The sequence below is a fragment of the Heterodontus francisci genome, chromosome 3, assembly GCF_036365525.1.
Source record: "Heterodontus francisci isolate sHetFra1 chromosome 3, sHetFra1.hap1, whole genome shotgun sequence".
Taxonomy (NCBI): Eukaryota; Metazoa; Chordata; class Chondrichthyes; order Heterodontiformes; family Heterodontidae; genus Heterodontus; species Heterodontus francisci.
In genome coordinates this window covers 168951657-168964114 of record NC_090373.1, presented here as the reverse complement: position 1 = coordinate 168964114, position 12458 = coordinate 168951657, and the positions used below count along the sequence as shown (strand labels likewise).

The 12458-nt window shown below is 42.0% G+C and overlaps 1 protein-coding gene across 1 annotated transcript in view; it reads right to left on the bottom strand.

Annotated features, from left to right (window-relative positions):
- Positions 1-12169, bottom strand: part of mrps5 (mitochondrial ribosomal protein S5) — a 161486-nt gene extending 149317 nt beyond the window's left edge. The window contains exon 1 of the mRNA XM_068027484.1: positions 11940-12169. Within this exon, the coding sequence (XP_067883585.1) occupies positions 11940-11985 (46 nt within the window). The 5' untranslated portion in view covers positions 11986-12169. The remainder of the gene's footprint in view (positions 1-11939) is intronic.
- Positions 12170-12458: the final 289 nt, after the last annotated feature.

Here is a 12458-nt window from a genome sequence, read left to right as displayed (position 1 = left end):
ATAATTGTGGGGAATTTAATCTTCATATAGACTGGGACTATGAAATTGGCAAGAGTGGTCTAGAAAATGAGTTTGTTGAATGTTTTTGGGACAGTTTCTTGGAGCAATACATTGTGTAACAGACTCAGAATAAAGCATTCTTAGGTCTAGTATTGTGTAATGAAGCAGGGTTAATTAGTAATGTCATAGTAAATGATCATAATACCATTGAATTCCATGTTAAGTTTGAAAGTGATATACTCCAATCACAAATAAGAATCTTAAACTTAAAACCAATTACATAGCTATGAGGAAAGAACTGGCTAAGGTAAATTGGGTAAATGAATAATAGTTATGGCAGTAAATGAACAGTGGGAAACCTTTGAAGAAACAATTCAACATGTTCAACAAAAATACATTCCACTGAAAAACAAAAACTCAGCAAGAAAGACCCATCCGTGACTCACTCAGGAAGTTAATGATGGTATTAGATTAAAAGAGGAGGCTTTCAATGTTGCAAAAAAACAGCAGAAAGTCTGAGGATTAGAGAAACCAACAAAGGGCCACCAAAAAGTTGATTTAAAAAAAGGAAAAGGGTGAACTAGCCAATAATATAAAAACAAATTGTAAGAGCTTTTACAGATATATAAAAAGGAAGAGAGTAGCTAAAGTAAACTTTGGTCCCTCAGAAACAGAGACTGGAGAAATTATCATGGGGAATGAGGAAATAGCAGAGGCACTAAACAAATATTTTGTGTCGGTCTTCTACCGTGAAGACAGGTACAAGTTTCATACCAGGTCTAAAAAGTGAAGAAATTAAGGAAACTAATATCAACAGAGAAAAAGCATTGGAAACTGAAGGGACTAACTTTGACAAATCCCCAGGACTTGATGTCCTATACCCTAGGCTTCTAAAAGAGATAGCTAGTACAACCACCATCTCTGCAACTATGATTTTCCAAAATTCCTTATTTTGGGAACGGTCCCACCAGATCGTAAGCTGGCAAATGTTGCACTGCTTTTCAAGAAAGGAGGGAGAAGACAGTGGACTACAGGCCAGTTAGCCTAACATCAGTCATTAGGAAAATGCTGAAACCTATTATTAAGGAGTCTTAACAATGCACTTAGTAAAGCAAAGTATGAGTAGAACAAGTCAACATGGTTTTACTAAAGGGAAATCCTGTTTGACAAATTTATTAGAGTTTTTTTGAGGATATAACTAGTAGGATAGATAAAGGGGAGCCAGTAGATGTCATATACCTGGATTTCCAAAAGGCATTCGATAAAGGTGACACACAAAAGGTTCATAGGCAAGATAAAGGCTCATGGAGTTGGGGGTAATATATTAGCATGAATAGAGGATTGGTTAATGGACAGGAAGCAAAGAGTGGGCATTAATTGGAGCATTTTGAAGTTGGCAGGCAGTGAGTAGTGGAGTGTCACAAGAATCAGTGCTGCGGCCCTCAGCTACTTACAATCTATATTAATGACTTACATGAAGAAAGAGAGTAATGTATATAAGTTTGCTGATGATACAAAGGTAGGCGGAAAGGTAAGCTGTGAGGAGGACACAGAGGCTGCAAAGAGATATAGACAGGTTAAGCGAGTGGGAAACACGATGGCAGATGGAGTATAATGTAGGGAAGGGTGAAGTTGTGTACTTTGGTCGTAAGAATAGAAAAACAGAATAATTTTTAAAAGATGTGAAACTTGTAAATGTTGATGTTCAGAGACACTTGGGTGTGCTTATACAAGGAATGCAAAAAAGTTAGTATGCAGGTACAGCAAGCAATTAGGAAGGCAAAAGGCATGTTAGCCTTTATTGCAAGGTGATAGGAGGACGGGAATAAAGAAGTCTTGCTATAATTGTACAGGGTTTTGGTGAGACTACATCTGGAATATTGTGTGCAGTTTTGGTCCCCACATTTAAGAAAGGATATACTTGCATTGGAGGCGATGCAGCAAAGGTTCACTAGATTGGTCCCTGGGATGAGGGAGTTGTTCTATGATGAGAGGCTGAGTAAATAGGCATTATATTCTCTGGAGTTTAGAAGAATGAGGCGATCTCATTGAAACATACAAGATTCTGAAGGGACTGGATAGGGTAGACACAGATTGTTTCCACTGGTCAGGGAATCTAAAACATGGAGGCAGTCTCAGGATAAGGGGCCCATCATTTAGAACCGAGATGAGGGAAATTACTTCAAAGGATTGTAAACCTTTGGAATTTTCTACCCAGGAGGATTGCAGCTACTCCATCGTTGAATACATTTAAGGCTGGGATAGACAGATTTTTGGTCTCTCAGGGAATCAAGGTATATGGCGAGTGGGCGGGAAAGTGGAGTTGAAGCCCAAGATCAGCCATGATCGTATTGAATGGCGGAGCGGGCCCGAGGGGCATACGGTTTACTCTTGCTCCTATTTCTTGTGTTCTTGTATTTTAAACCTAGAATAAAACCTGTCACTGTGTATTCATTTGACAAATAAAATACAAAAAGGCTGAACTCTAATAACAAAAGCACTTGCTGCAGTCAGGTGGGAGTTGAACAGTAGGAACCACCCACTCCCCTCACCATGTGCCCTGGTGCCTACCCTCGTTACCCTTGTTTGTCAAGAATCTGCCTACTTCTGTCTTAAAAACAAACATTCAATGACCCTGCCTCCACCGCTCTCCGGGGAAGAGAGTTCCACAGACTCAAGACCCTCAGAGAAAAAAAATTCTCCTTATCTCGGTCTTAAATGGGAGACCCCTTATTTATAAGCTGTGCTCCCTAGTTTTAGTCTCTGCCACAATGGGAAACATTCTTTCAACATCCACCCTGTCTCAGGATCTTCCATGTTTCAATAAGGTCAACTCTCATCCTGCTAAACTCCAATACAGACCCAACCTGTCCAACCTTTCCTCATAAGATAACCCTCTCATCTCAGGAATCAGTCGAGTGAACCTTCTCTGAACTGCTTCCAATGCAATTATATCCTTTCTTAAGTAAGGAGACCAAAACTGTACACTACACTCTAGATGTGGTCTCACCAATGCCCTGTACAACCGTAGCAAAACATCTCTACTTTTATATTCCATTCCACTTGCAATAAACAACAACATTGCATTTGCCTTCTTAATCACTTGCTGTACTTGTATACTAACTTTTTTGTTTCGTGTACTAGGACACCCAGATCCCTTTGCATCTCAGAATTTTGCAATCGCTCTCCATTTAAATATTATGTTGCTTTTCTATTCTTCTGGCCAAAGTGGACAAGTTCACACTTTCCCACACTATACTCCATCTGCCAAATCTTTGCCCAATCACCTAACCTATTTATATCTCTTTGCAGACTCCTTATGTCCTCTTCACAACTTCATCTTTGTGTCATCAGCAAATTTAGCAACCATACATTCTGTCCCTTCAGCCAAGTCATCAATATAGATTGTAAATAGTTGAGGCTCCAGCACTGATCCCTGTGGCACTCCACTAGTTACAGTTTGCCAACCTGAAAACGACCCATTTATGCCTACTCTCTGTTTCCTGTTAGCTAACCATTCTTCTATCTATGCTAATACGTTACCCCCTATACGATGGGCTCTTATTTTGTTTAGCAACCTTTGAGTGGCACTTTGTTAAATCCCTTCTGGAAATCCAAGTATACCACAACCACATTGCTTGTTACTTCCCTCAAAGAACTCTAATAAATTAAACAAGATTTCCCTTTCACAGAACCATGTTGACTATGCCCGACTGCACTGAGATTTTCTAAATGACCTGCTATAACCTCCTTAAATGATGGATTCCAGCATCTTCCCTATGAGAGACGTTAAGCTAACTGGTCTGTAGTTTCCTGCTTTCTGTCTTCCTCCTTTCTTGAATGGCAGAATTACATTTGCAATCTTGCAATACTGATGGGACCTTCCCAAACCTTGGGAACTTTGGAAAATTAAAACCAATGCATCCACTTCTTTTAAGACCCTATGATGAAGTCCATCAGGACCTGGGGACTTGCCAGCTTTTAGTTTTAATAATTTTCTCAGTACCTTTTCCTTGGTGATGTAATTCACTACACTAACTACATTTTGGTGCTGCTGCTAGATGATGCAGAACTGGAGTCACGTGTAAAAACTATATAGAGTAGTGATAATGGGGGACTTCAATTACCCTAGTACAGAATGGGAAAATCACAGTGTAAAGGACAAAGAAGGTGAGGAATTCATGACATGTCTCCAAGAGAAACTTCTTGATCAGCAGGTTTCTAGCCAAATAACAATGGGAGTGGTGTTGGATCAGGTTCTACAAAATGAAGTTTTAGTGGGGAGCATTTGGGAAACAGTGATGAGAACATCATTAAGTTTAGAAATCAGTGGAAAAGGACAAGGAACAATCAAATGTGAAATGGTCAACTGGAGGAGGGCTAATCTCAGCGAGTTGGAAGGGAATCTGGCCCAATGGATTGGAATCAAAGATTGACAACAAAACAATAAATGAGCAATGGAAGACCTTCAAAGAAGAGATAGTTCAGGTACAGACCAGACAAATAGTTTAACACCAGTGGTGGGTAAAGTTTTAGAAACAATAATCAGGGGGGAAAAAAAAAATCAGACACTTGGAGAGGTTTGAATTAAAGAAAGCCAGCACAGATTTGTAAAAGACAGATTATACTTGACTAATCTAATTGAATTTTTTTGATGAAGTAACAGAGAAAGCTGATGAAGGGAATGTGATGGATGTTGTTTATGTGGATTTTAAGAAAGCATTTGATAAGGTACCACATAAAAGGCTGGTCAATAAAATTGAGGCTCATGGAATAGGAGGGTCAGTGTCTAATTGGATTAAAAATGGGCTTAAGGACAGAAAACAGTAATAATAAATGAAAGTCAGCACAGACTTTGAGTGATGATCGAGTTCTTTGATGAAGTGACAAAGATGGTTGATGAAGGTAGTTTGGGTGATGTTGTGTATATGGACTTTCAAAAGGTGTTTGCTAAAGTGCCACGTAGTAGACTTGCTAGCAAAACTGAAACCCATGGGATTAAAGGGGCAGAGGCTACATGGATCCAAAATTGGTTAAAAGGATCAGAGTGTAGTGGTGAACAGTTGTTTCTCAGACTGGAATGGTGCCACCCAAGGATCAATATTAGGACCAGTGCTTTTTTGATATATTTTAATGACCTGGACTTGGGTCATTACAGAACATATTATCAAAGTTTGCAGAGGACATGAAATTTGGAAATGTAGCAAACATTGTAACAAACTTCAGGAGGATACAAACAGGCTGGCAAAATGAGTAGATACGTGGCAGATGAAATTTAATACAGAAGTGTGAAGTGATATTTCTCTTCCCAAAATGTGAGGGGGCAATATGAACTAAATACTACAATTTTAAAGCAACTAGGGGTGTATGTACGCAAATCGCTGAAGGTAGCAGAACAAGTTAAGCAAGCTGTTAAAATGCATATGGGATCCTTGGCTTTATAAACAGTGACAAGAGTACAAAAGCAAGGAATTGATGCTAAACCTTTCTAAATCACTGGTTAGCCCCAACTGGAGTATTGTGGCCAATTCTGGGCACTACACTCTAGAAACGATGTCAAGGCCTAAGAGGAAACATCAATTTGCTAGAATGGACTTCAGTTACATGGAGAAACTAGAAAAGCCGAGGTTGTTCTTAGAACAGAAAAGGTTAAGGGGAGATTTAATACAAATGTTCAAAATCATGAACGGTTTTGCTAGAGTAAATGAGAAACTGTTGCCAGTGGCAGAAGGGTTGATAAACCAGAGGACACAGATTTAAGGAAACTGGCAAAAGAACAAGAAAAGATGAAAAGGTTTTAAAAAAAATATAGAATGCACACAAATAGGGAAAATTAAACCCTTCTGTGACAGCATCAGTCAGATTAAATCAGTGTCAGCCTTGTCTCAGTGGCAGCACTCTCACCCGAGTCAGCAGGTTGTTGGTCGAAGCCAACATTTCACTGTAGGACAGGAAGTGCTGCACTGACAGAGGTGCCATCTTTCAAATGAAACTGAGGCCCCATTTGCCCTCTAAAGTGAATGCGAAAGATACTGGACAATGTTTAGTTCTCAATACCACCCAAACTGATCATCTTATCACTCATCACATTGCCGTTTGCGAGGCCTTGCTTGGAGCAAATTGGCTGCCACGTTTCCTATATTTCCAATGCTTCAAAAGTACTTGATTGGCCGTCAAATGCTTTGGGATGTCCTGAGGTCATAAAAGGCGCCATATAAATGTATATTCTTTCTTTCCTCGTTTCTTCCAAAGATCAGTTAGGTGAAAGTCATTCAGGGTCATGCTCAAGATCAAAATGCAGGAAATTTCAGTTCCACTAGGTGGGAAAAGACATTTCAAAAGCACCAGAAGTTCAGTAATCATTTGCTTGATATAAAAACTTAAATGTTTATATCAACCAAATTGCTGATGCACACTAAAACATACAAAAATGATGATGATTAGGGTACAGAGCAAACACATTCCCATCAAATGTAATGTTTTTATATTCCCATAAGTAAAAGCACACATTAAAATCTGAAGTTATGAGCAGGGAAATGAAAATGAGTCTTAAAAAAGACAGAACAAATCTAAAACTAATAATACTGAAGAAAATAGAGTATAGAAAATTGAGGAGAAGTCAGAGTGGAGATTAGAAAGGCTCAGTGAAGTTATAAAGCCACCAGACAGGTAATAAATAATATAGGATTTTATAGACAAACAGTAAAAGAATAATAAAAGAAAGCATAGATTAGATGATGAAAGAACTGCGAAGATAGTGAAAGCACACTCTGCCTTTGATTTTATGGAAAAGTGTGGTAGTGCAAATGAAAAAGAGTACTAGAGGAGGAAATGGAGCAATTGGACAGGATAACAGAACAACTGGTGGAATTCATTCAGATCACGGCTGATCTGAACCTCAACTCCATTTTCCTGCATTTTCTCCATACCCCTTGATAACCTGACCTAACAAAAATCTATCAGTTTTCAAAGCTCCAAATGACCCAGCATCCACAGCCTTTTGGCAGCAGGTGGAGGAGGGGGATGCAGTTCAAAATTTCTACTGGCTTTTGTGAGAAAAAGTGCTTCCTGTTTTCACTCCTGATAATTCCCATCGCTCTTGATTTCTGCCACCAGAGGAAATAAAGGCTAACATCCCATTAGCCCTTTTGATTGCTTTTGCACTTGTCCACTGGCTTTTGATGATTTGTATACTTGGACTCCCAAATCTCTTTGCTCCTCTGCAGTTCCTAGTTTTTCACTATTTAGAAAATATTTTTGATCTTTCTGCTTTCAATCCAAAATGAATGACCTCACAGCCATCCTGCTTTAAACTCCATTTTCTGTAGCTTTGCTCACTCTGTCTATGTCCTTTACTGCTCCCATCTGCCCTACTTACTATCCCTCCTAACTTAGTGCCATCTACAAACTTGGATATACAACTCTCTATGCTTTCATCCAAGTCATTAACAAATATGATAAAAAGTTGGGGCCCCAGAACAGATGCCTGGGCAACACCAGTTGTCATACCACCAACCAGAGTATCTACCCTCCATCTCCACTCGGTCTCCTATCTCCCAACCAATTTCCAATCCAAGTCAAATTGCTTCCTCCAGTTCACTGCACTCTCATTTTTTCTAATCATGTTGTTAATAATAATTAGCCAAAGAGAACAGGTTTACATGCTTAAATTATATTTTTCAACAAAGGCTGAATAGGCTGGGGTGTTTTTCTCTATAAATATGGAGGCTAAAAGGTGACCTGATAAAATTATGAAGGGGAAGGTATTTACATTGTGGGGGGGGGGGGGGGGGGTGAAAAGAAGCAGGCAAGGGGTGGAAGCACATAAATACAAGACAGTCATTAATAAATCCAATGAGGAATTCAGAAGAAACTTTGTTACTCAAGAGTGGTGAGAGTGTGCAATGAGCTACCATATAGAGTAGCAGAGGCAATTCACACAGATGCAATTAAGGGGAAGCTAGAGAAGGAAAGGAATAGTAGGGAATGTTGATAGGGTAAGAGGAAATAAGGTGGGAGAAGGGTCATGTGGAGCATAAACATTGCCATAGACTTGCTGGGCCGAATGGCCTGTTAATGTTGTGCTGTGCCTATCTTTCCCAGAACTCTATGTTTGAATCCCTCCAATCAGGTTTCTGCACTGCCACAGATTTAAAATGGCTATCAAAGTCAGAAATGATATCCGATGTGACTGAGACAAAGGCAAACCATCACTACTCATCCGTCACAATCGGTCTGCAGTCTTTGACGCAGTTGACCTCACCATCCTCCTCCAACACCTCTCCACCATTGTCCAGTTGGATGGGGCTGCATTCGCCTGGTTCCATTCTCACTTGTTGACTCGTAGCCGGAGAACCACCTGCAATGGCTTCTCTTCCCACTATCTCTGGTGCCCGCTGAGGATCTATCCTTGGCCCCCTCCTATCTCTCATCTACATGCTGCCTCTCGGTGACATCATCCAAAAACAGTATCAATTTTCACATGTACACTAACTACACACAGCTCCACTTCGCCACCACCTCTCTCCACTCTCTAAATTATCAGACTGTCTGACATCCAGTGCTGGATGAGCAGAAATTTCCTCCAACTAAATATTGAGAAGACCAAAATCATTGTCTTCGCTCTCCAATACAAACTCTGCTCCCTAGCTACCGACTCTCCCTGGCAACTGTCATGAGGCTGAACCACGACGTTTCCAACCATGGTGCCATATCTGATCCTGAGATGAACTTCTGACCACATATCTATGCCATTCCTACGACTGCTCACTTCCACCTCTATAATACCGCCCAACTCTGCACCACCTCAGCTTATCTACTGCTGAAACCTTCATTCACGCATTTTTAATCTCTAGGCTCGGCTGTTCCAACACACTTCTGGCTAGCCTCTCACATTCTACCTTCCATAAATCTGAAGTCATCCAAAACTGATGCCCAGGACCTTCCCTGCACCAAGTCCCACTCACCTATCACCCCTGTGCTTGATGACCTACATTGGCTTCCGGTCAAGCAAAACCTCAATTTTAAAATTTTCATCCTTATTTTTAAATCCCTCTATGGCCTTGCTACTCGCTATCTCTCCTCCAGCCTATGATCCTCAGAGATAGAAACACAGACATAGAAAATAGGAGCAGGAGTAGGCCATTTGGCCCTTCAAGCCTGCTCCACCATTCATTACGATCATAGCTGATCATCCAACTCAGTAGCCTGTTCTGGCTTTTGCCCCATACCCTTTGATCCCTTTAGACCCAAGAGCTATATCTAACTCCTTTTTGAAAATATTCAATGCTTTGGCCTCAACTGCTTTCTGTGGTAGCGAATTCCACAGGCTCACCACTCTCTGGGTGAAGAAATTTCTCCTCATCTCAGTCCTGAAAGGTTTACCCTGTATCCTGAGACTATGACCCCTGGTTCTGGACTCCCCCAACATCGGGAACATCCTTCCTGCATCTACCCTGTCAAGTCCTGTTAGAATTTTATAGGCTTCTATGAGACTCCCCCCTCACTCTTCTGAACTCCAGCGAATATAATCCTAACCGACTCAATCTCTCCTCGCTGCACTCCCTCTATAACAAGAACATCCTTCCTCAAATAAGGAGACCAAAACTGCACACAATATTCCAGGTGCAGCCTCACTAAGGCCCTGTATAATTGCAGCAAGACATCCCTGCTCCTGTACTCGAATCCTCTTGCTATGAAGGCCAACATACCATTTGCCTTTTTTACCGCCTGTTGCACCTGTATGCTTACCTTTAGCGACTGGTGTATGAGAACACCCAGATCTCGCTGCATATTCCCCTCTCTCAGTTTATAGCCGTTCGATAATAATCTGCCTTCCTGTTTTTGCGATCAAAGTGGAGAACCTCACATTTATCCACATTATACTGCATCTACCATGCATTTGCCCACTCACTCAACTTGTCCAAATCACCCTGAAGCCTCTCTGCATCCTGCTCACAACTCACCCTCCCACCCAGTTTTGTATCATCTGCAAATTTGGAGATATTACATTTAGTTCCCTCATCTAATTCATTAGTGTATATTGTGAATAGCTGGGGTCCTAGCACTGATCCCTGCAGTACCCCACTAGTCACTGCCTGCCATTCGGAAAAAGACCCATTTATCACAACTATTTGTTTCCTGTCCAACCAATTTTCTATCCATCGCAATACACTACCCCCAATCCCATGCGCTTTAATTTTACATGCTAATCTCTTATGTGAGACTTTGTCGAAAGCCTTCTGAAAGTCCAAATAAACCACATCCACTGCAGATATCTGCACTCCTCTAATTCTGGCCTCTGGTGCACTCCCAATTTAATCGTTCCACCATTGGTGGCTATGCCTTCAGCTGCTCAGGCCTTAAACTTTGTAATTCCCTCCCTAAATCTCATCATTTCTCTTCCTTCTTAAAAACTACCTTCAGCTTCCTTTGGAACTTTCCAAAGGCAGTTGGATATGTACGGGAAGACAAATTTGCAGACAAACTTGGGCTGTGGGACCTACTGGATAGCTCTTTCAAAGAGCTAGCACAGACATGACAGGCCAAATGACCCCCTTCTATGCTATTAGATGCTACGTGGACATACATATGTAAATATATATCAATAATATGGACTCAGGTATGGGGCACTATCAACATTTCCAGATGCCACAAAAACAGGTTGTCTGATTAACTGTTAAAGGGAATGGCAGGGATAAATTAGTAAACTAAAGTGTCAGATGAAACTGAATACAAAAAAACATGTGGTGATATATTCTGAGGAGGCAAAATGTTAAAAAAAGAGACACTTAGGGATTCTGACAGACAAGTTTTTTTTTAAGAGCAGGAACAGGTTGCTAAAACTAAAAGAAAAAAACATGCATATTAAATTTTACAGCAAGGGTAACAGGGAACTTGAAAACAGAGGGTGATCCTGCTCAACGTGTACAAATCATGGGACAGACGCCAGTTGGGACAGCGTGAGCTGCTTCTCAATGAGCCCGGACAGGGGATTCAGCCAGATGATCACAGAATCTCAAAATTGTTACAGTGCAGGAGACCATTTAGCCCATCGTGTCTGCGCTGGCTTTCTAATAGAGCAATTCACCTAGTGCCATTCCCCTGCCTTCTCCTTGTAACCCTGCACATTCTTCCTTTTCAGATAACAATTCAATTCCCCTTTGAATGCCTCGATTGAATCTGCCTCCACCACATTCTCAGGCAGTGCATTCCCAGATCCTAACCATTCGCTGTGTGAAAAAGTTTTCCCCATGTCGCTTTTGCTTCTTTTGCCAATTACCTTAAATCGGTGCCCTCTCGTTCTCGATCTTTTCAGCAGTGGGAACAGTTTCTCCCCATCTACTCTGTCCAGACCCCTCATGATTTTTGATACTTCTGATTTTGGGAGTGAGAGAGTATGGGTGAGAGAGACCTCTCCCCAGGCCCCCGGGCTCAGTCACCGACCTCTCCCCAGGCCCCCGGGCTCAGTCACCGACCTCTCCCCAGGCCCCCGGGCTCAGTCACCGACCTCTCCCCAGGCCCCCGGGCTCAGTCACCGACCTCTCCCCAGGCCCCCGGGCTCAGTCACCGACCTCTTCCCAGGCCCCCGGGCTCAGTCACCGACCTCTCCCCAGGCCCCCGGGCTCAGTCACCGACATCTTCCCAGGCTCAGTCACCGACCTCTCCCCGGGCCCAGTCACCGACCTCAATTATCGACTTCCCCTCAGGCCCCAGGCTCAATTATTAACCTCTCCCCAGGTTCCGAACTCAGTTACTGACCCCTTCCCAGGCCTCGAGCCCCGGACTCAATTAGTGACCTCATTCCCAGGCTCCAAGCCCCGGACTCAGTTACTAACCTCTCCCCAGGTTCCGAGCTCAGTTACTGAGCATTCCCAAGGCCTAGAGCCCCGGACCCAATTACTAAACCTCTCCCTAGGCCCCGGGCTCAGTTAACTGACCTCTCCCCAACCTCAGCCCCAGACTCAGGCTCCGCGCCGCCGCCATCTGTTTGTCTGTCGACCAGCCTGACTCCTCGGTGCGGCTCAGCGCTCACTCTGATCACTCCTGCTTTCTCTCTTCGCCTGTTTCACTCAGTAGATTTATGAATGAACTGAAGTCCGGCAGCTGTGGAACCAGCTTTCCGGAGCAGCTCAGGCTGGGGAGGCCTTAAAGGCGCGCTGTCAATGAATAAATATCTGGCAAATTTTATTTATCAGGGAACTTCCTTATTTCATCGAAATAAATAACAATTACAACATGGAAACAGAACAGTTCCTGTTGGGTTTTTTTTATTTCCAAAATATACATTATTCATAAAAATCTGTAAAAATTACATTCCCAAACAGCTTAAAACAGCATCAAGTCAAAAAATACAAACAGTGCAAAGGTGATCAGTTTCCTTCTATACAATCATGAGTTGCTTCACAACCCTTCCATTTCATTTGTCATGCCATATACATTTTTACATTTACAGCACA